Source organism: Xylocopa sonorina, chromosome 1 (assembly GCF_050948175.1).
Source record: "Xylocopa sonorina isolate GNS202 chromosome 1, iyXylSono1_principal, whole genome shotgun sequence".
In the NCBI taxonomy this organism is placed as follows: domain Eukaryota; kingdom Metazoa; phylum Arthropoda; class Insecta; order Hymenoptera; family Apidae; genus Xylocopa; species Xylocopa sonorina.
This window is the reverse complement of record NC_135193.1, coordinates 12,683,195-12,706,810: the sequence shown is the minus strand read 5'-3', so window position 1 is coordinate 12,706,810 and position 23,616 is coordinate 12,683,195. Positions and strand designations below refer to the sequence as shown.

Below are 23,616 nucleotides of genomic sequence, written 5' to 3'. Positions count from 1 at the left end.
TCGCCAGATAACGCTATCGCCGTTCAACGGCGCTGTCGTTTCGAAAAACCGTATCTTCGTCGAAGCTGCTAATTAACGTCTCAATTAAACTAGGCAGCGCGGCGGGTGTCCGCGGCGGTGGCGCGACGCGACGCGCTCGCCTCGTAACTTCCTGTTCCCCGCTACGAGGGAAAGAACGCGAACCAGATAAAAGGGAGCTGAAAATCAAGCTGGGCGCTTTAAAGGAGACCGGTACAAATTAACTATCTCTGCCACTTGAACGGACGTTTACCGCTAATTACGTTGTACGGTAACGATGTACGTGGTAATTATGCCAGGCACGGACTGATTCGATCGATCCTTCTTTTTTCGCCGTTCCTTCTCCCTCTCCCCCTCTCTCTTTCTTTCGTAGGTGCTCGCTGTGACTAATAATACCGGGATCGAAAATCGTATCGTATCGATCCGGCGCACCGTGGAATATGCGCTCGGTCGAACTCCCATGGGGAGCCATTCGAGCGTCACCCGCTGACCCATGGCTGTGTTCTTTTAATTGGGCCCAGAACCGAATCGCCGATCGGCTGCAGGTGAATCGCAACGATTTGTATCGCTGGCAGATCATTACTCATCTATCCTCCCAGGGGGACTGCTCCAGTCGACGTTGTACCATTCAAAGGGACCACGCAGCGTATCCACCTCACCCCTGCATCCGCCATTGCCGTCCACCACGGTTGGGATTGTAGAAATTTTCCTTCGTTAGCGGTCTTCCGTGGATATCCACGTCCGAGAGGAGCGGCTTGCTTCTTCGTTTCGTTCTTGCTGGAATTTCAATGGAACCTCGTTTGTTTGGGACGCGAGGGGAGGATTTATATGGACTCTTTCTTTTTCTCGTTCGAACGGACTCGGTACGGAACAGCGGCGCGTGTCCACGGTGGTCCTGCGAATTCGATGTCGCGGAATTTAATCCGTTGAATCGACGGGATCATTTTGTTCGTTCATTTCCGCCAATTAGCCGTGTGCGATGCGCAACGTGTGCTACGCAACGATACAGGTTCACCGGGTGCACCGAAACGGGGCCAGGCGAGTTAATCCGCTTCCCGATATCTCGATCTACACGCAGGCGCGAGGTACAGATGTCGCGACAAATGTTCGAACGGTCGGAACGGTGACGGTCGATCGGGTGAGCGCACGTGCTGGCCGGAAGCGGAAACGCGGTGTGGGAACGGCGAACGCCACAAGTGGCCACGAGGACCCCGAGGCCTAATGATGCGCATATAAATGCGGGATGCGCGATAGGTTTAGATGACACATGTAGATAAAGCTGCATTGTGACTGGCGTCCGATATTTCCCTCTATCATCGTTCGAAATTGACGCAGTTGGAACGCGGGCCCTCGCCGTCTCGGCATCGCGTAAGAACGAGTTTCTCATTTTTCATGAATTACCAATGCGCAACCGTGAATCGATTGGATCGCGATCGTCGATGAAGCAGAACTCGAAAGCAGTCGGTCGTTCTCGTGGAACGCGCACTTTTCAATTTCTATGCTACCGGTGCTGTAAGTAAGCAAATAAACGAATAAATAAAAATTATTATCGATGGTTCCCGAAGCCGCAGCTGAGGTTCCGTTTCGAATGGCGGCATCGGACTTTAAAATCACCTCCGGTCCGCTGGCGAACGTAAATTGTCCAAGGTTTTAACAGCATAACGGTGGAACCGCAATAAATCCGCATTTGCTTTTCGCACTTGTTAATTCCACGTGGTACCCGCGGCGTCTTTCGATTACATTTGGCCGGCATTAACGCCGCCGTATTTCCCATCGCCAGACGTTAAGTAGTACAAATGAAAAGACTCATCTTTGCGTTGCCGTTGCGTCGTTCCTTCTGTATCCGCTCGGTGTACACTATCTTTGGATCGGAGAAGAACAAGAAGAAGAAGAAGAAGGAAAAAAAGCCAATGAAAGGTGGATGTGCACGTGGCTCTCCGCTGGCTGAGAAAAAAGCTACGCGACAAGCCACGTTCAGTTGAATCGATACGTTGAATTATTTCTAAGGGCCTCTTAGAGTGGAAAATGTGGAAAAAGGGTATGCAAATTTGGGATTACGTACTTTTTCAATTGAAATAGCGTGCAAATTTCTGTTGGTATCGTCGACGTGCTTCGAAATCCTGAGAGCAGTTCGATCGAGGGGAGTAGGATTGTCGCGATGCACCCAACGTTGCACCCAACGCTTGCGCGGAAAGATTTTAACCACTATCTGTACGCTGATGTACGGCTCAGAGCCACTAAAACAACTTATAAATATTCGACAATGATCGTCCCCTTTTTTTTATCGCTGGTTCACAGCCACTTTGCACCTCCGGCTCGGAGATCGATCTTATCGAACCCGTTAATGCCCTCTTCTGAAATTTAATTGACGACGCCGAAGTCCCTTTTAGTCGACAATTTGCAGTGACTTCAATTCTGCGAAACAGCCTCTCTACCACGACCTGGTGAACGTTTTCAGAAGATACCTTCGGAGCCTGTGCATTAATTCGAATTCACGTTTACCAAATGAGCCGCCTCGGTTCGCATATTACAAAATCATAGTGTCAATGGCAATTTATCGATTTATACAAAAAAGATAACTCTTTCCTGACTAGAACGTTTCCTTCGATAAAAAGAGCTAGTTGCAATACATCGAAATTCATTGCGGAAACAAAAAAATGTAAAGGGACTCGATATTATTCGTTCACTGGATAATATCCGGTGCATAAGGGTCGTTAAACCACGGAACGTCCTATTTACGAGCACCAGGGAGACGAACCGTCATAATTCGACGAGTAACGATAAGATACTCGTCGAAAATTCTTAAGTTTACGAGCCTGGCCAGGTCGGTGACGTCGCAAACAGACTTCACATCCGGTAATAAAGTGCCGCGAAACTGTCCGCCCCTCCCCTCCCCCACTCTCTCTCCACCTCTATCTGGTCTGCCGTTAATGAGAAAGTTTATGCATCGCCTTAACGACTTTGGTTTCCATTAACAGGTCATAATCGGCACTTTATCGATCACCGCGATGACCGGTGGCCGCGTAAAACCGTGTGGCCTAGACGCGGCAGGCCACCACCACGCGCGCCGCTCAGAGCGTTCTAGAAGGTGAATTAAATTGAGAGGTCGACCGTTTTACCCGGCTATCCGATGCTTGTGAATGAATAATTAAGCCTTTTCGCAACGCGGGGCCGCGCTTCAAATGGCGCGCAGTCGGCCGTTTACGATTTTATTTCGCGGGTTAAACGCGGGTTTGATGGCCGCTCTGGCAGGGAAAATCGTTTAGCGGGAATATTGATGAACCGTAATGACGGCGCAATGATAATGGCCGGGGCTGTACGTGCGGGGTGATGTTGCGAGAGTTTACGGAGATTGATGGTTTTAATGAACTATTCGAATGATTTCGAGGCGAGCGATGGGTGGATGGGAAACGGTGGTCTTTCAGTGAAAGGTGAAATTAGTTGTAAAGCGAATCGTTATCCGCGTGTGATTCGACTCGACGTTTCTTTACGTTCGAAGGGAAAATTGTCCGTGTAATAATTCCGCGCGGTTTTTCTCCGTCCGCGATACCACACGTGTACGAGCCGAAGAGGCGCGGGAATGAAAATAACCGCAGAAACCTAGGTGAACGTTGCTCGCGATTAACCGGATCGCTTTGGACACCCTCCCGCTCCACTTTCACCTTCAGGGTAGAAGATTATGATGGATACGCGGCGTGTTTCTAACATGAGGCCAGCTCTTAAAACGCAGCCCTCGCGTTGAACGCGGCGGTCGTTAGGCATGCAACACGCGAGCCTCGGGTGTATGATAATCAACCACCGTTCGTGTTGCGTTCGGGGGCGTGAGAGAATAACGTATTACTTGAAATATTTAACGGGTCGGGGCTTTCTCCGTTTCTCGTGCACCGATGATGCAACGCCTCGCTTAGAGAGAACCGGTCCCGTGAGTTAAACTTGAAACACGAACGTTAGAAACTTCCGTCGGTCGATTCCATCGTGGGGGCCAAAAAACGCGGGCCAATTAAAATCCATTTTCTCCGGGAGACGGGTCCGAAACGCAATCAACCTTGCGTCGCGACCGACCCTGGCCGTACCCGGCCATTAGCCGATAAATAACATTTTAAATGACACTTTGCGCCAGGTAATTACGTTTTAATTACACGCTCGTCTCCCCGCGTAATGTCGTCCCGTCACCGGGTTCTCCTCTTCCCTTTCTTTTTTTTTTCCTCCTCCGTGTCCACTGTTCGCCAGCTGGTGCGCGCCGGTGCGCGCTCGACGCCGTTCCCCGTTCGATCCACGTATATCGCCAGCCGTCGTTCGTCGTCCACGTGCCGCGATCGAGGACGTCACATCCGCGCGTACACGCGTCGCGGCTCGCGAGTAATTGTTGAATGGTTAATTAGGGAGACAATGATGCGGAACCGGCGCGCGAGACCGGAAGCAGACGGAGAAGGAACTGTTCGCGGCCGCCGAGCGTCTCTTCCGCATCGTAATTACACCGCGACGCGGACTTCTCGTCCTGTTCCGGATGTTAAGCTGAATACATATATACGTGGCTCGGCTCGGCTGAAAGACGCGCTCGATTCAAGAAGACGGATAACGCGAGCTATATGTATAATCGGCGTAATAATTGATATTTTCCATTCTCGACAACGGCAACGCTGGCCATGCTGGCAAGACTGAAATTCGTCCCGCAGACACTCTCGGCAACGTCTAGACCGATCTAAGTTTGCACAATTCACCGGATGATTTACGTCGACGCGATGCAGGCCATAGCCGAGGGTGTATCGCGCGTCGTGCACGGCGTCGCGCGTAAAAAAGTAACAGGCGGACGGTGGCAAACAATTACCTATAAATCGATCGACACCGCCCTGCGCGGGACGTTGGCGTCATTAGGAGCCATAACTCTTTGCCCCTTTCCTCATATTTGACATTCAATTAAGGCGCAGCCGGGGCCCGCGGTTGCGTTACGCGCCCGTCGACGAAGTTTCACCGGCGCGCCACCCGGTATGCATCGATTGTCGTCACGCGCATCGAATCTCCATAATCGTACGCGCGGTTCTCTTAACCGGGCCCCGAAATTATGCCACTGTATAATCCGTCGTTGCTCGGTGTCGTTACGACGGCTCTTTAAATCGCGTCGAGCGCGCGTTTACGTTGGTAATCGCACGGTTAAAGGTGCTCGTTTCCCCGTGAACGGATGATTTACGAGCATTCGCGGTGAATATTGTTTTCGACGGACTCTCGAGCAAGGAGCTGTGATTAATAGACACGCGTTTCGCTCGTCGTTTTCCCTCGTCGCGAGATGCCATTTTCCTAGTCGCGCGAGAACAATCCACCGATGGTACGAGCCATCGCTTCTCACGGTGGGTGAAAACGAGCGAAAAAACGTGCTCGCGGGGCGGGTAGAAGCCGCGCTAAACGTGTGACGGCTTAATAATTGCACGCGCCGCTCTCAGCGGGCTCGGGTGGGCCCACCGGGAATCCGTTTTACATGGTGCCGCATAATTACTATGATCCAACCTGATCCACGTTGCTCCAATTCCCCGCGCGAGCGAGAGACAGCCGGATTCACGTGACCCCCGCCAGAAACCAGCTCGTAAAGCGCCACGGCGAAAGAAAACCTGCAATCAACGCGTCAAAAAGCGGAACTTTCACCCGGCCGATCGTTGTTACGGATCTCCACCGTTCTTCCTTGTCCCCCCGGCATTACTTCCATGGAACGCTGGTACCCGCGTATCTGGAACAATGTCGACTGGGTTCGTTCGTCTCTCCGACTCTCTCGAATCGACGGTGCTCTTCAGGGAGGAACGAGACACGCCCTCGCGACGGGAAGTTCTACGAGTCTACTCGCTCTCGATCTATCGCGTAAGGATGCGTACCTCGCTGATAAAAATTCCTCTGCTGGCAAATTAATGGAGCTTGTACGTATTTACGAAGCGAGCGAAGTTAAGAGGCGGGGTGTATCATTTTTCACCGCGAACGCTCGAATATAACGAGCGATGCTCCAAAGTTTCGTCCCCTCTGCGTTGCCCCGGTAGCTATCAGACGGTGGAAAGTTTTTAGACCCGGTGTTTCATGGCTTCTTGCGTAAATTAACGTACCGCTACGCGTCTCGCGCGAAAAGTTCAGCGCGAAAGTTTCAGGCGCTCGTGGAAATTGAAAGGAAGCGGGACGATATTTTATTCACCGCTTAATTCGCAACTTTCACCGTTACGGGGGCGTTCATTGAATTATCTTCGTCCAGCGGTTTTCGGTATTCGCATCTCGCCTGTGCATCTACCGCGTGGATAACCTGTCTACCTTCGAGTATCGCGATCCACAGAAACTCCACGAAGGTCCGAAGAACCACGCGTAACGAGCTCGACGATCCCGCATCGGTACCAGCTGGCACTTCTCGAACGAGTCCATTCGAACTCGCCAGAATTTCATCTAGCCATCTCGACGTGCGCATCGACGCCATAATTAACCCGGGTACTAGCGACAACGTTACTAGCGACCAGGCGTGCTTATTACCAGCTGTACCTAGCCGTTAAGCCGCGCGAATCTTCCGTCAGCATCTCCGCGCGAGCCTCTATTCCTACGGTTCCCGTTACTCTCGCTAGAGATGCACTCGCTCGCGGATGTGGCACGCACGCGGCCTGTCGCGACGCTTCGCGTAATCCTTGCACCGGTAATGGCCGGAATCGTGAATTCAATTGGCCCTGAATTGGACGAGGCCGCCAAAAGAGGCGGCCAGCGTCTGCTCGGGGCACGTACGAGACCGTGAAAGCCCTGTGCATCCGTTGCGCATCGAGCGTGTCGATGCAGAGAGTACGCAGCGATTGCAACGGGACGATCTTCCGTGTAGGCGACGACCGTCGAGAGGAAGCTCGAGTGTGCTTCTCGAGATGGCCACGGACTTCTCGACGACGCGAGTTTCGAGGATCGTTGGGACGAGTTCTGGCCTGAACTCTTGATTCGCTTGAGGATGCGTCACGGTTCGAACGAGGTGTAGATACGTAGAGTGGTTGTGGGATTAATTGGCCGGTGAAATGGATTTTTGTCGAGAACTGGATTAGGAATTCGTGGAATATTTCTAGTTAGAGGTAACACTTCGTGAAATGTCTATAAATTGCATCGTGTAGAGAGATTGGAACTCTGCGAGTTGGAGAACAGTTTGACAGATGGATGTTCAGAGGTACGACTTTTTCGAGCGTTCAACACGACGGCTCTCGTCGTGCAGGATGTAGGTGGTGCAGTAGCTGGATGTAGGTTGCCAATTGACTGCATTGAAGTCCCATTCATAGGGCGTCTGCAGTGAATAGAGCGATTATAGCGAATCTAAGAGTCTCACCACCCACTTAAGTTTGCGTCTGCAAGATCGGTCACGCAATTCTTCCATTTGACCCGGAGGAAAAATATCAATCTCCCGCTAACAGCCTTTCCCCTATAAATTTAAAAACGAATATAGTTATCAGCGTATAGAACGGCGGGTTCTATTGTCGATTAATATCGTTGGGATTGAATCGTGCGTGAAAATACGGTACGCATGGACGCGATCAATCTCTAGCGAATTACGGGCATAATTTCGCCTCGTGATGCGCGCAAGTATTACTTCGAAAAGATTTAAGAGAGAATAATGGATTCAGGAGGCCGGCAGTAATGGACGCGTAACGAGGCGTGAAAAAAATGAGCGGAATTTTCGCTGAAATTCTTTTAAATGTGCCACTCTCCGAGCTTCGACGCGGACAGTCGAATTAGATTTATGATGGGAAGCTAGATATGGAAACGTTATATTTACCGATTAACAATTTCAGCTGCTTCTCCTCTTCCTCTTAAATTGAAATCCTCGATCAACGTTAAATCGATAACTATTTTTGTTGAGATTTATAAATCGACATGAAAACCAACAAAATTGCGTGGCGCAACCAGTACCGAATCGAAAGAGAAACGCACTGGAAACGAGATCGGACAAATTTTCTGTCAACTTCGATTTCAACGCGTGAATGAACTTATGCAATTCCTATCCGCTCGTAAAGACTTGCGAAAGTCGGAATATCGTATTGCTCGAATCCCACTGAATCCACCGATCGATAGCCAGCGTTGTAAGCACGAGGGAGAGAAACGGAGCGGGCGAGGGAGAGATAAAGGACGTAAGATGTCCCGTTGGAAAGTCGAGGGAAAAGATCGCGCAGCATTCATTATCAGTGTCGCTTTGTTTCTATCGGGCGAAGATAAATTAAAAAAGATAACGTGACATAACGTAGGCACGTAGCCTGTAAGCTGACACCGTGAGCTCATCGTTCTTTCAGCCCGTGAGACGGCCCGTACCGCCCACTGCGAGACAAAAAGGACGTTCTTCATTTGATGAAACAAGTAGAACAAAACTGCCCTCGCAGAGAATCTCATGCGACGAGACGCGCGTTTCGTTTATTTAATAAGGACGCTGATTCGCCTATTCACGCTTCGGTCATTTCTTACGGGTGCCAGTCCCAAGGGGAGAAGAAAGGAGAGTCTATCCTCTGTGCTTATAGAAACCTGATAATTAGGAAAGATTCTTCTTGCTCGGGGGATTTCTAATTAACCGACGTCCAGCTCGCTTGACGCGTGACCGGTTCTGATGATGCTTTTTGAATATGGTGTAATTTAAATTTTTATTAGAGCCGCTTTGAGAAATTAATGAGCTATCGGCTGCGAGGCGCGCGTTCGGGCACGGCTCGCGAGATGCATCGCGCTAGAAGAACGGCCACTGTCCGGCACGGGTGACATCCGGTGACAGCATGTAATCGCACAGAGAGCACAAATAGATTCTAATTAAGAGAGTGAATCTGCAGCGAGAATTTTAGTTGCTCGTCGCGCCGTTCTCGTCGGATGAAAAATGAAACGTAACGAGGGTGGGTGTCGGGGAGGAGAACCATTTAAACGAGTGATCCATTAATTTTGGAAAGTATTCCCTTCCGAGGTGAATGGAAGTAGGTGTGCAAGCGAGAGTTCGTTTAATTACATCGTTAATCTGTTAAAATGAGGTTGCGTTGAGAGCCACTGTTTCCTTACTGTGTCCTTACTTCTCGACCGGAGGATCCGCGAAGAGGCGCCACGAGGATGTCGCTGAGCGAGCTGTCCTCTCGTCTTTCAGCCACTCCCATTTTCAGCTACCGAGTTACTGCCACTCTGTCAATCTCGCCCGACAGTCGCGTCCAAACGAAGATACACACCCGACAATGAATAACCCCCCGAGCCGCCATCCACCCTGTCACCGAGAGGAAAAGTTGCCTCGCTCGTATCCCACGATATTGCGAGCGCGATCAACCTTAAAAATTAGTTCCGCGAACTCGTTCAGCGTAATTTCGGTGCACTCTCCCTACGAACGAGAAAGAATCGTACTCGCAACACGGAGTAGCTTTTTAAAAATAAAGTTCGCGTTACCTTTCGACGCGAGATAAAAGCGCGCATTTAAATTTCACCGACGATACGCGTCGAGCATACATTTTTCACTTTCGAGCTTGCCCGTGCATAAAATTCCCATCGACAATTTTCATCACACCCTTTTCGATACACCCTACGCGAAACGGATGAATTATGCAACCGTTTAAATTGACCCAATCGCTCGGATACGCTCCATTTAAATTCCGCCCTGAAATAACAGGGTTAAAGCGAAACCGGTTAAAAACATCGCGACGGTGGTTGACATCGTTTTCCCCGACGAACCAGGGCCTCGCGTAAGGGTTCGAAGCGCGTCAGCCAGTCGCGCGAAGGCCGACCCTAGCCGTCTGATTTGAATAAGACAAATGAAGACATCCAGACGACACACCGGCGAGAACGATGGAGCTGATAGCCGAGATTGGGCCTGGGATCACCTACGGTGTGCGCGAGGCATCGAACCGTACCGATTGATTACGATCGTTACGAAGACAATGGGGGACACGGGCTTACTCTAACGACGACGGCTCTAACTTAGGAATCGAGGATTACCTTGGATGGGCCGCGCCAACGGTTAACAAGCACCGTGGATCGAGTTTTGTACGCTGAAAACTGATCCCTCAGCTACTGCCCACGCCTCGATATCTTTCACTATTTCTCAGACCTACGGTCGTACGACCGCGCCGCGTTTTATCATGCAAATCGGGCCACAATCGTAAACCGACGATTCCACCGATGCTTGGTAAACCCTGGCAGGAGGAGTCATCGGTGGGAAATTTAAGGAGCGATCCCACGGACCGAAATAAGACGGGAATCGAGAACGTCCTCGGGTTCCGTTCTCGAGAAAGACAGATGTCGGTCGGAATAATTTGATTTTCGTTCGAAAATGGAAGTTTATTCATCGAACGTGCATTAGCACATTCCAGGGGATGCGGAAGCGCTTCGTGCGCAAAGTTAAGCACGCGATACCATTCTCTGCACCCGGGAGTCTCGATCAGAGGGGGTGCGTACCCGATACGTTTCAGACGCGCTGTGAATGAATCCTGTTTCCGATTGTTAGCGTATATAAAACTATATATCGAAATCCGTCGGCCCCGTCGCGCAGTGGTTATAACAGAAGGGTGGAATGGGGGTGGAAAACGTAGAAGGGGTGTCGCGTTTCTGCGCAACTCCGACGCCTCTACCCCTGTCCCTCGCCATCTGCTGGAAGCTGGACGAGTGAGGAGATGTATTGAACAGGGTGAATGCGCGTGCAGAGATGCGCGAGTATCCGCGAATTCCCGGCAGCACGGGGCCGCAGTCCGCACAATAAAGAAAAAAATCGCCACGGAGTTAGGGGAACAGAGAGGCGGCGAGCGAGACGGAGAGAGGAGAGACACCGTCCTAATCCTCCTGGACGCCGAAGAGGCAGACTCGATTAATAGTCACGGTCGCGAGAGAAACGACGTCGTCCTCGTGCGCGGCGGTGCCTCGGGATGATACTGGTACTTTAAGCGGAGCTTCCGGAACGGAGGACCGTTCAATGGACAACCGCCTCTCTGTCTGGTGATTACCAAGTGGAACGTTTTCGCGATTCGTTCGCCTCCTACCGCGGTTTAAATCGTTCCTCGCCCGTCGACGAGACCGAGTCGTTCGCGTAGCCCATATAAACGCGCGCCACAGCCCGTCGACGCGAAACGTGTGAATCGCGCGTAGCCGGTACGAAGATGAGGCTAGGTGGGTTCCTTCTGTTGCATCTCCTCTTGCTCTGCATATTCTTCCTCGCGTCGGAGGCGAGGCTGAGTCAACAGGCAGCCGACGACGACGACGACGACGACGACGATGACTGGGAGGACGACGAGGACGAGGACGACGACGCGGACGACCAGTCTTACCAGGCGAAGCCCGAGGTGGACGATGACGGACGGATCTACAAGAACCCGAGGAATTCACCGTCGGCTATGTGCCCGCGGGACGAGGGACAGGCGGAATTGCTCGGGCAGAAGTGTCTGCGAAAGTGTTCCACCGACGAGGACTGCAAGAGCAAGAAGAAGAAGTGCAGATGCGACGGTGTCTGCGGGATGTCTTGCATCAAGCCTGAGAGGGAATGTCCGATCCTGAACGAGATCCAACACGGGGTGATGACGGTCACCGGGCGATTTTTCGGCGATCGAGCGCATTACACCTGCGATCCTGATTACTTCACCGTTGGCCTCACCGAGAGGACCTGCAGGGCCGACGGTAAATGGACGGGCACGAATCCATCCTGCAAGAAGGACCCGACTTCCTTCTGCTCCCAACCGCCGAAGGTGAAAAACGCGCGCCACAACGCGCTCGCCGAGCAGACGACCTTCGACCTGGACAGCGACGTGCAATACTTTTGCAGCCACGGTTACATGACTACCGGTATCAAGAAGGCGAGGTGCCTGTTGATGGAAGGTGTTGCTAGCTGGTTCGGGCCCGACATCACCTGCGAGCCGCAGAATTGCGGACCTCCCGCGGATATTGCGAACGGCTGGCACGCTGGTATGTACGCATTTCTTTTTTTTTCTTCTTTCTTTTTCATTCGACCGGTGAACGCGTGGTCGATTCGACTTTTTTGCCTGACAAAGAAATCTTAATCTCGGGACGTTGACGTAATACGAACAACAGCGTAAGAAGGGAATGTTCGCTTTCTGTTTAAGGCGAGTGTTACACGTACGATTGCCGCGTGTCGTATCACTGCGCGGACGGCTACGAATTAGTCGGCAAAGCGGAGAAGCTCTGCTTGGCGGATGGCACATGGACTCCGAAAGAATCGCCACAATGCGTTCAAGTAAGCAGTAACTAACGATACATCCATCCCTTGCTGTCTCAAATCGTTCTCCTTCAATTTCTCGAATTGAATGTCCAAACAACAACGCTCGCGCGGACTCGATCGGATTAAGAACCGCGTAACTCGTGCGCGTTGCAAACCAGGAAGCGTTTTCTGTTCAGGTCACAACGGTGGAATGCCCAAAACCGGAGAATCCAGTGAACGGGAAGGCGGTGTACACCTCGTACGCGTACAATTCCATCGTTTCGTACGAGTGCAAGTACGGGTACACGGTGGTGGGCCCGGCGACCAGACGCTGTGGTGCGGATAGAAAATGGACTGGAAAAACACCTACCTGCCAGGAGATTAATTGCGGTTCACCTGGCGTTCTGTACAACGGTTGGATCGAGAACATCGAGACGGGTGAGTCGCAAGCTGGAAGCGCGGAAAATATTCTTCGCCGCGTTTATTAATACGCGGCACGTTACGAGAATAAACGTTGGTAGAAGTTTATGAAACCGTGGGAACTATTTTCCTTCTGGCACACGATTATATCGACTATTATAATCTGAATCGCGGTTACGCTCGAGGAAGAAGTTTCTATATCTTACCTAATTATAAGCTTAATTACAAAAATCGAATCCTTCGAAGTAACGAACGAGGAAATTGTGGACGTTTCCTTTCTGCAACCAAAATACCCGGCAGCTATCTTCTTTGTCTGTACACCTCTTTCCGTTTTTCTCGGTACTTCCTTTTTATGGGACGAAAGTTTCCTTATCCCAACTTTCCAACTTGCCTTACTCTATTAATATTTCGTTTGAAACAGAGACGTTTAAGGTATCGAATAATGCAGCAGGCGAATCCTCTCGCTAAAGTAGCCGAGCGCACGAGATTCTGTATTAAACATGGTCGTACTCCAATTTGAACAGGTACGGGTCTGGGTGCCAGCATAATTTTCCGGTGCAACGATCACATGAAGCTCGAGGGTAACACCTCGTCGGTCTGTCAGATCGACGGGAAGTGGCGTTACCCGTTGCCGCAGTGTCTCGCGCCTTGTGTCGTGCCGCAGATAGAAAACGGGAACATCACCGTGGCCAGCCACGACAAGGATCACATCAACAACGTGACCGTGGTGGAGCACGGCGAGAGGTTGCTCGTCTACTGCGAGGAGAATTACGAGTTCGCCGCGAACGCGACCCCCGTCGTCTGCAATAACGGCACGTGGTCCATAGTGCCCAGTTGTTCGCCAGCCAGGTGCAAGCTGCTACCGAAACCACCGAAGGACGGCATAGTGGTCGCGCCTAAAACCGACCACGGCATGAAGGCGGTGTTCATGTGCAAAGACGGCTACGAGCTGGTCGGTGGTGGCCCACAGAATTCCTCGATATCGGTCGAATGCCAGTACGGCGACTGGATCGGGGACATCCCTCATTGCATCCAAGTCTACTGTCCTTTCCCCGGTTTCATCGAGAACGGGAAGGTCTTCCTGATGGGCAACATGGGAGTCTACGATTACAGACCGTACGTGAAGAAGGTCGTGAACAACAAGCAGATTATGTACGACTGCGACAAGGGTTACGTGCTGGACGAGGGACCTACCGGGGCTACCTGCATCGGTGGAAGCTGGAGCCCCAAGGAACTGCCCAAGTGCATCCCCGGGCAACATCCTAGGCTCAGATGGAGCAGACGTCGACGGTCCGTCAACGAGGAGGATCTCACTATAAACTATAGGTGAGCTGTGAATTTGTGAACGATATTACAATAGTAGAATTTGTAGAGGATGCTTCGTGGTCCCTCGTAGCGACGTTCACTTTATAATTTTTTCAAAATGGGAATATCTGAGTTTCGTCTGTATTTCGATGAGTTGGAAATTGGAAATTAATTTTCGAAGATACTTCCCACTAGTTACCAGCAAAGTCTGTAAAAGGCAAATTACATTCTGTTTCAGAAAATTCATCGAATTCTTCCGGAAGATCGGCAAGAAACTGTTGCACCTGGAGATGAACAAAGGCAAGGAGCACTCGAAGCACAAGATGGAGGCGAAGAATTCCAACTCGAGCCACCACAACAGCACGGAAGCCTCGTGGAAGAAGCATCTGGGTCACGGGAACAGATCGCGGCTTCGCGAGGAGAAGATGATCGACTTCCTAAAGATCGTCTACCGGAAGCTGCAACGTATCGACGCGAGGCAATCGAACAACTCCACGAACGGCAGCATGCACGACCTTTTGAACGCGATGAGCAAGAACTTCTTCCACGTGGATCTGTCCGAGTCGCGGCGGAACAATTCCGGCAGAGGTCGCTCCGAGTTCGAGATTCGCAATCAAAGGGAGTTCATCAAGTTGAAGCGGGAGTTCGAGCGAATCATGCGGTTCTACAACAAATCGATGCGCTGGAACGAGAAGCAAAGTCGTAAGGATTCGAAGAAGAAAGGGCAGTCGCACGGCGAGAAGGGGAAGAAATCGAAGGATAAGAAGAAGCACCGCAAGAACTACTACAAAGGATTCTACGAGTTCGTGAACAGCTACGTGACCGAGAAACTCTCGATGCTGGAGGCTCGAAACGCGACCGAGGAGCTGATAAAGAACATGAAGATCGACAAGTTCACGGTACGGAACGGCACCACGTTCACCGTGGGCGAGATGTACGCGTTCTTCAAACATATCATAGAGGCTAAACTGAACGGCACGGAGGACGCGACGTTGCCGGAGGCATCGACGACAACGACGACGAGCACGGTGTCCTCCACTGTCCCGAGCGCAACCACCAGCATCCACGTTAATGACAGCAGCCCGGCGACGTCGTCGAGCACGTCGACGACAAGCAGCACGTGCACGACGCTGGCGACGCTGAGAGAGATCGAGTCGCGCGATAATCGATCTTCAACGGTGCCCAGTAACGAGTCTCCGCTGTTGGACAACGAGATCCCGGCCAAAGAAGGAGTGGCAAAGCACCGCAGCAAGCGAATACGAAACGCGTCCGAGGATAGCGCACCGCCGCGTCAGAAGAGGAGGCTGCTGTCCCTGAACGGCATGTCGATCGCGGACAAGAGGAACGATCCCGGCTCGTCGTCGTGGCGGGGCGAGAAACAGAGAGCCACGAAAAGGTTCAAGGCCTACGACGACGAGAAGACCAGGCTGTTCACGTTCAAGGAGCTGGAGGCCCAACAGCAGAGCCGCTCGAAACGATTCCTGCCACCGTCTGAGCTGGATAATCAAATCTTTCTAAAGAACTTGTATCTGCACGCGTACGAGAACGGGTACCGGGCGAACGTGAAACGGTCGATCGTCCAGGGGGCGAATCACACGAACGATCGGCAACAACCGTTGGTCTACAGGAGACGCAAGGGGAACCTGGACGCGTACGAGATCAAGTGAAACGAAACCACGGGATTCATTTTATTGTGTTGTGATAGTTATTGACGGGAATTAACGATGGTCATTAATACTGGATATCAATCGATTTTAGGCGAGTATACAACCATATTACGATAGGATTATAATCGTTGTCCCTCGTCGATGCGCATTGTAAGACGTGTATCGCGCTTTTTTCAATGAATCAATCTTTTTCCATTCTTGCGAGTCTCGGTATAAACCCGGTTTTAATCACGGGTCTCAGTCAGTATTCGACAGTTAATCGCCCGCGATGTGAGCTGATAGGGGTGTGTCCACAGTTGTTTCTCCCTTGGTTTCTCTCTTCTCTTTCTCGTCTCGTTTCTTTTTTCTCGCCGTGGTTTCATCCAGTCGCGATAATTACTGGTTACGTAACAGGTGAACGGTTACTCGATGTCGTTTTGTTCGTAGCACGTGCAAAAGATTAGGGTACCGAGCCCCGTGCAGTTGAAATCGTCGACGAGAGAGGTACGGGCTGAAAGTTTATCACAGGGTCTTCGATCGACAACACTTAAGACTGATCAACTTCGAATTTTTAACGTAACATTTAGGCTGCCTTGCCTTTCTTCTTCGTCTGACACGCGAACTTCGAACGTTCTATTTCTACGGGCGGATTAATTGAAAAATTCACCAAATTTCATTGCTTTCATCGGTCTGTGATACTTCGCAAAAGCACTAGCTCTTCTTTCTAGAGGGTAGCGAACGTAGGGCTAAATAATAAGTATAAAGTGCAAAAACGGGAGAGTAAAGAGGGGCGAACGTTTCGACTGCAAGGGGTGGAACGTATTTTAGATACACACGGTCAGTTCATGCTAAGCGGATTTCATTTGTGCTTTTCGTCTGAAATTTTGCTCGAATTGAAACGAGTTGTGATTCGTGGGAAAAATCGGATGGGTTTTAAACTATGTTTTCTTAATTCATGAACATTCTAAAGTTGCGTTCAGAACAGACTTATTAATATCGCGAAGTGCAGTAAATTCAGTTACATGGTCCATTTGGTCGACCAGTAGATTCGGCTAGACGCGCTGGCTGACGCGTCTGACTGAATCTACTGAAAAGTATCTGAATTTGTCGTACAACGCCTTCGTCAGGCTATCCTGGCTACAACTTTCGAGTGTCTTCGAATGAAAAAACGTGGAATTTAAAGGGGAATGTTCACGAAAGCTGCTGTTCCCACATGGATTAGAATATATTTTAATTCGGACAAAGTGCCAGACGTTGAATACAAACGTTTTTCGATCCACTTGGCGTAGGACCCTGCCCTGTAGCAATCGCTGACCGTAGAAATAATCGCCAGCGTAGGTGCGCGTTTTCCTTTTCATAGTAGCCAGCTCGCATCGCAGAAGTATTTTAAGCTCTTCGAAAATCGTACTAGTAGAGGATACGTTAACGTATTTTAAGTATGTCGTGGGAAACGCATCCGAAATGAAGTAAAAAGAAAATAATATAAATGGATAAATAAATGAGGAATATTAAAAATTAAAAAGAATACGTTCGGAACTCGTTTCGATCGAACGATCTTCCGTTGAATAATCGATTAAGTTTTCACGAACCGCGAGGCTGTGTTTGTTAAACTATTGTATCGATTAAAAATAGGTTTTTTAACTGTTATTATCGAAAGGCATGATAACGTTGCGACGTTGTATATATACATTCACGTTGATTTCACGTCTTTCTCTCTTCGGTTTGATACCAAGACGATAAAAAATATAATATATACGATCGTATCAATACTCCCGTCCTTGTCTCTTCGTAATTAACTTTTACTTGCGGACGTACACACATCCGAACCATTTGTATCGATCGATCGATCGACCTTCTCACAGACACGCACACAAAACACGCGTACACTCTGAGAATCAAACGATACATACACCGCGTACACACACTCGTGCATTTTTATGAATGACAAGCCATGGACAAGTATCATTAGTGAATAATAAGTATTATGATACGAACAATACCAGCAACGTGTACATCATTCATCGACATCCCGTGTTAACTCATTTCTTCAACTGCGTTTGTTTTCAATTTCAATCTTGAGGTATTCGGTTCGCCTTCTTCGCGTCCTCGATTACTTTATTTCAATCCTCATCTAAATAATCGATAACCTCCATCAGATCGAGACACGAGAGTGGTTGATACGCGTAATTAAAGGCAAAAGTTTCTTCAAAGTCCGTCGTTCGATTTCGTCGTGGAAGCGAAGACTTCCACGTCGAGTCAAAAGTGAATCAACACCACGTGTCAAGTAACGTAAATATGAATTTCTCAGATGTAGTCATAAATATGACTCCCATTCACACAGCGAAGTACTTTACCAGGGCAGAGATAAAAAGCGAAAAAGCGTGGATGAAGATCGTCCAATTAAATCGCCGAATTGGCCGCGAAAACGGAAGCCATAAACGGCACGCACCGGTGGAGCCTTTTTTACCGGCAATTTCGCCGGATCGCACGTTCCACCCGAGACAATTTCGCGAATAATTACGATCGGTACGGCGCTTGGAACGAGAATCAGGTAGCCGAATTCTCGCGTGCACGGATCGTAAACGTTCGTTGGTCGGGGCCGTACCCAGTGGCCCCGCGATATCTTCTGGATCGATAACGTTCCATCGGGGGTCCATGTGGCCCGCGATCGTCGATTACGCCGTAACATCGTCCGTAATTAAGCCTTGAAAAAAAGGGGCGAGGCCGCGCGTAATTCGCGGCGATCACGTACGTACGCGGCGTTTGCCTCCACCTGTCAATAATCGGCCAGTGTCATTAATTACGGGCCAATTATAATTCGGCGGAGCGGCGACGGAACCGTGTCCGCGATGTTATCTGCCGGGGAGCCGCTCGTTAACACATCCGTCGTCGCTCCGAGGAATTGTGTTAAATCGATTAATCCCGTAGCCGACACGCACGTTCGTTATGATAAGAGCAATGAGTGCGTACGCGCGTACACAGGGGTGCCGTGGCCCACGAGTGTGCGTGCGTACAGATGCGCGGCCCCCGATAAAAACGATCGAGCAATAAAGCCGCGAGGCCGTTCAGCGATGGGTCAGATCGAAGCGGACCAGTTGGCCGATGATCGGTAACGCGTAATTGAGCTGGATCGCGCCCAGATCCTTCGTACGTGCTTCGTGAACGGTCGTTCTTTTTATTTCCTGAATAAATTTGCGAGACGCGATGCTTGGCGCTGTTATGGTTTCGTCGATACACAGAGTTTAACCGAGGGGGTTGGAGGTTTTCTTTTCTTTTATTGTGGGCTATCATTCTTCTAGCTACTCGCATATCTACTGTCTTAATGCGTGAATATCGTAAGGGTTTCTCTATCTTTTGCTGGTTTTGATTTATATACAGTTTAAGGAGAGCAAAAATCTTATCGTTGGAGTGCAACGTTCATAACTTTGACTATTAATCACCCGCGTTTCGCCAATATCAATTGCGTCTTCGAATTAAATGAGTCTTTACCAGGCTTGCACAACCCATCAAGGGACAGTTACATCACGCTCTGGCCCAGTTTCGTGCTTAACGTCATCGTTTCTCCTCCAGCAGTAACGGAGGAGGCCGCTGTACATCCCGCATCTCATTCGACGATCGTGTATTATTCGTATCCGTGACGATAAAGTTGCAGAAGATTTATTACAACTTTCACTAGCATGGTTGACATTTAAAAAATATGTCGTTTGATAATTTCACGTAACGACCGTGCCTTCCTTCGCCACCGATTTCGTCCGCCCTGCACGCGTCGTCGATTCGGTTTGAAAAATAAAAAAGTGCGCAGCTTTCTTATTTGTTCCCCGACAAATTGTCCGCGATCGATGTCCCAAAGGCGATAAAAATAGAAGGCACCCCGTTCAAAGGCCAAAGGTTCGACGGGAGACAGGAGAGCCTCAAAATTACCTCGAAATCGATAAACGCGCGGCAACGTGCTCAAGACACAGGTGCCGTTGGCACGCCTGCGCCTAACGAGGGGTGAAGCGGTGAAAAAGAACCGAGGAGTAAGGGAAAAAAGAGCCAAGAAGACACACGAGGAGAAGAAACACGCAACACTAACTCATTTAGCGGGAAACGCGTCCAGTCATTATTCCAGTTCATACGACGATGATTATGCGGTCGGTCGATCCGGGTGCTAAACGCGCTAAGCGGGAGAAGGCTAGCGATAAATGGCTGCTGCTGCCTCGACTTTGCCCTCCATTAGAGCCATCCGCCTCTGTCTTCTATGTAAACTGAACACGGTAGTTTCAGAAAGTAGTGCTAACGATCGACAAACGAAACTCAACCGAGAAACGGGAAACTCGAACTGTTTCGCCGATTGTCTCCTGTGCGTAACTTGTTACTTGTACATTCGAACAGATTTTTCGAGTTCGCCTTCCGGTTCTTCTACTCGCGTTCATTCGGTTCAACGGGCTAACAATAAGGGTTTGCGATGTACATATTGGCTGCCATTTTGGTAAAGGGAACGAAGCACCCGTTAAATTACCGACGCTCCTTCCAATCGTTCAGAAACCGGACTTCATCGAACCCAGAAATCTGGCTTGAAAGAGACCACGACAAGTAACTCCTCCACAATGCCCTCCTCATCGTACTCGCTCCCGCGAGAAATCTCCTTAGAACCAATTTCTACCAGTCACCTAGATACGCCACTGTAAACGTCGTCTCGACCGTTCCTAATTCCACGAGGGGGGGTGCGTTCGTATCACCTGCCATCGAGTGTCCACTCGAGACGGGCGGATCGATCGCCCGTAAAGGGTGCCACCGGTAAGCGTAGCAGACGTTTGACGAATCGTCGAGCCCTCGAGGCGATTTTGCCCGCGACAATGCTCGCCAAGAGACCAGCCACCGGTGATAATCTCATTGAGAAACGGAGTTAAGCGGCCGCGGGCTTCCTGCCAATTGAACCGGCCGAGTGTCGCCACGGAGCGGTAAATGCAGGCACGGAATTGCCCCGTGGGCTCGTTGAATGAAACCTGGCGAAGGATTTGTCTAGATAACCGCGCGGAGGAGGATAGGCGTCGCCGAGTGGGCACCAACCGGGACCCATTGTACTTTTCCAACGCGAGTTCATGAATGGACGCCGGCCGGCGAGTGGCCGGGGGTTGCCCACCGACGGATCGGAAACGCGAGGGAAAGGGTTCCGTGTCGGCTTTGAATCGCGTCGGGTGCTAACACAATCGAGCTGCGAGGATTGTCCCGCGGGCAAGTTTCTCGGAAGTTCCCGTTCACGTGGAACCGGTAGCCGTCTCGGCTAGTTCGACGTGACTCTCGAGGAACGTTCGATTCGTGGCTAAAGGATCGTGGCCGTTCGGTGAATGCCAGAAAGTTCTTCGATCCCGTTCAAGGGGGAATCTGTGCGATGGCTATTTTCGCGATCTAATTGTCGATCGCTAGACGATTCCCAGGGACTCTCGTTCTATTTTTACTCGTCGACGAGAAAGGAAAAGACGCGAAGACGGAACGAGTTTAACGAGAGTGTTAGATACGATGTTTGCTTTGTACTCGATTCTGTGGATTTTACGACATCCTCGAGTCACTGTTTTTTTTATCGCTCGAAATGTTTAGTGCCAAGTAACAGTCTCCGTTTCGAGATCCTTATACTCTCATTGCTTAGTACCCTATTAGTTTCATATTTCCTTCTTGATGGCCTGGAACGTTGGGTGCTAAGTGAGAATCCAAAGTCTTTAAATTAACCGAGGATTCCAAGTTCTCAGCTGCCTCTGCCGTTGTCCAAAGCGCACACACACACACAAACACACGCTCGCTTATAGATCTGTTCAGAAGCCGCAAGCTATCATCCACAGAGCCGATTCGGTCCGGAGGCCATTTAACGAACGATACGACTCTTTTCGCACCTAGCGTCGCTGCCAGGTTTCCGTTCAATGCTCTCCGGAGGCCACAATAAAACGCTTTACCCCATAAAGGGAGGCCGTCCTTGCGATCCGAGTTACGCGGAGGCCCCATTAAAGACTCTCTCTTCCCCTTTAACGCCTTCTGCTGCCTTTCTACTTTTATCGTTCTGCTGGCCATCCGTGTTACACGTTCCACCGAGCATCGTTTGCACGCGCCAGCAAATTAGCCAGCTGCCGTTCGGCAAACCCCGAGATTATGACACCGTCTCGTCGTCGCTGAGCCTCGATAGCTCGAAATCTTCGCGACCAGACATCTGGCGATCTGTTATTTCTGACAATCCGTCGAAGAGAAGATTTTCCGTTCATCTTTTACCATTCGAGTCGGTTTCCCTTCGCGAGCACTCGCTTTGCGATTTTTAATCAAGCACTCGTCGAACGGTACGTAACAGCGTTTGGAACAGCAGAATCGAGAAAGTAAAGCGATCAAAGTGTAAATTACCGTTCGACGAAAAAATTCAATGAAATTGTAATTTACTCTGTCCACGTTCCTTTCGAATCCCGCTGAATGAACCTCGTTGATCAATCAAAGCGAGCCACGTAATTTCGAGCCCGAATCGTCCGTCCCTTTTCTTCCTCGCGACAAGAGCGAAACCGGCGAGCCATCCTTTCTCTCGTATTTTACCAGAGCGGCAGAACCATCGGTGTCAACCGGTGTGCACCTTTCGTCCCCAATGATCGAGAGAATCGAGCCTGTCTCATTAGCCAGCCTCTTTTGTCCCGGTCTCGCGGGTTTCTGCGAAACTGGAAGGCGCAGTATGGAAGGCGGCACCATGAATTTCGCGCCTAATGACCGCCTGCTGCGAACGGTTTTTGCCACCCTGGCCTTCCCCAGAGCCCCTGTATTTGTCTCTGCCACGGTCTTAAGTAGCCGCGCGCCGTCCGATCAAGCGTAATCGCGCGCGTGCGCATCGCGTACCAGCCCCGGGAAACGGGTTGGTAATTAGCCCAGCCGGATAGAAATACCGTCACTTTTAGCACGATAATGAGGCGAGAATGCCACGGGGAACCTCATATGCATATAGAATCGATAAACACGGCGTTGTTATGCGAGCGGTAAAATTTCGTCTCCGGCTCGATTAAAAACGGCGTAAAACATTGCCCCGTGCGTCCTTTGCCTTCTCCTTTTTTCTCTTAAGGGTCGCGTCGCAAAAGTCGAAACGTATTCCGCTTTTACGGGGTTTCTATGCGTTGGATCGTATGATTGGTTGCACGATAACGCGTGTAAATGTCTGCGGGAACGAGCTTTTGACGAGATTCGGCTGTTCGTGTTCCTCGAGGAACCGAGGTATCCCTTTCTTTTTTAATTGCTTCATCGTACTTCGCCCGGCCTGCCCTCGAGTTCGTTTGCCAGAATTTATACTTATACCAGTTTTATGGACGGATAATTATTAACTGGTGCAGCGATTGTGTGCTTACGGGGATGTTTAATTGGTTATTACGACAGAGATCGAGTCAACCAGGGAATCAAGTGGAGCCGATGTTTCTTTCTTTTTGCTCTTATTAGTAGCGGTAATTAATAAAGCAATTTACTTGGCTTTTCATTAACGAACCTCCCTCGAAGGCAAATTACACGTAGCGTTTAATGCAACTCGAACCAGGCTTGATAAGCTTAAAACCTTGCTAAATACTAATAAAAGGAGCATAAACAAACGTATGCGCGCAAGATAAAATTATTAACGAGCATCTTGCACGAAATGATACGTCAAGAAAAGATAAAGTAACGAACCGAAGAAAGTTATCGAACATTTAAGTAAATGGTGAACGTTCGATTAAATAAAATCCGCGATCGCGACTCGGAGGCAAACATTGAATTCTCGTTACAATTTAATTCCTCCGACGAATACGTGACTCGTTTTGATGAATAACTACACGCGCATCAAAGGAACCATGACGCGACTAGTCGCCATTTTGTTCACCCTCGCAGCTTCCTCGTTCAGAGTGGCGAAAAAAATTCGTAAAACCGTCACGGACGAAAAAACCTGTTAACCAACAGTGCGCTAAAAAACGGCATCAAATCGACGGTAATTAACGGCCGCGTGTATTCGCTTTTCTCTCCGGCAGTCTTTTTTTTCAACGACGTTATCGAATAATTCCCAGACACGTTGTATACACGTAACAGTCTCCGCGAATCTAGAGCAGCGCGCGTCGTCGGAGGAAGGGA

The 23,616-nt window shown here is 50.0% G+C and overlaps 1 protein-coding gene across 1 annotated transcript; it reads left to right on the top strand.

The window, feature by feature from the left end:
- Positions 1-10,641: 10,641 nt before the first annotated feature.
- Hasp (Hig-anchoring scaffold protein) lies at positions 10,642-16,562 on the top strand. Its single transcript, XM_076896682.1, has 5 exons — positions 10,642-11,904; positions 12,063-12,193; positions 12,355-12,595; positions 13,102-13,903; positions 14,121-16,562. Exons 1-5 carry the CDS (start codon positions 11,106-11,108, stop codon positions 15,547-15,549), a joined length of 3,402 nt encoding a protein of 1,133 aa, XP_076752797.1. The 5' UTR covers positions 10,642-11,105; the 3' UTR covers positions 15,550-16,562.
- Positions 16,563-23,616: the final 7,054 nt, after the last annotated feature.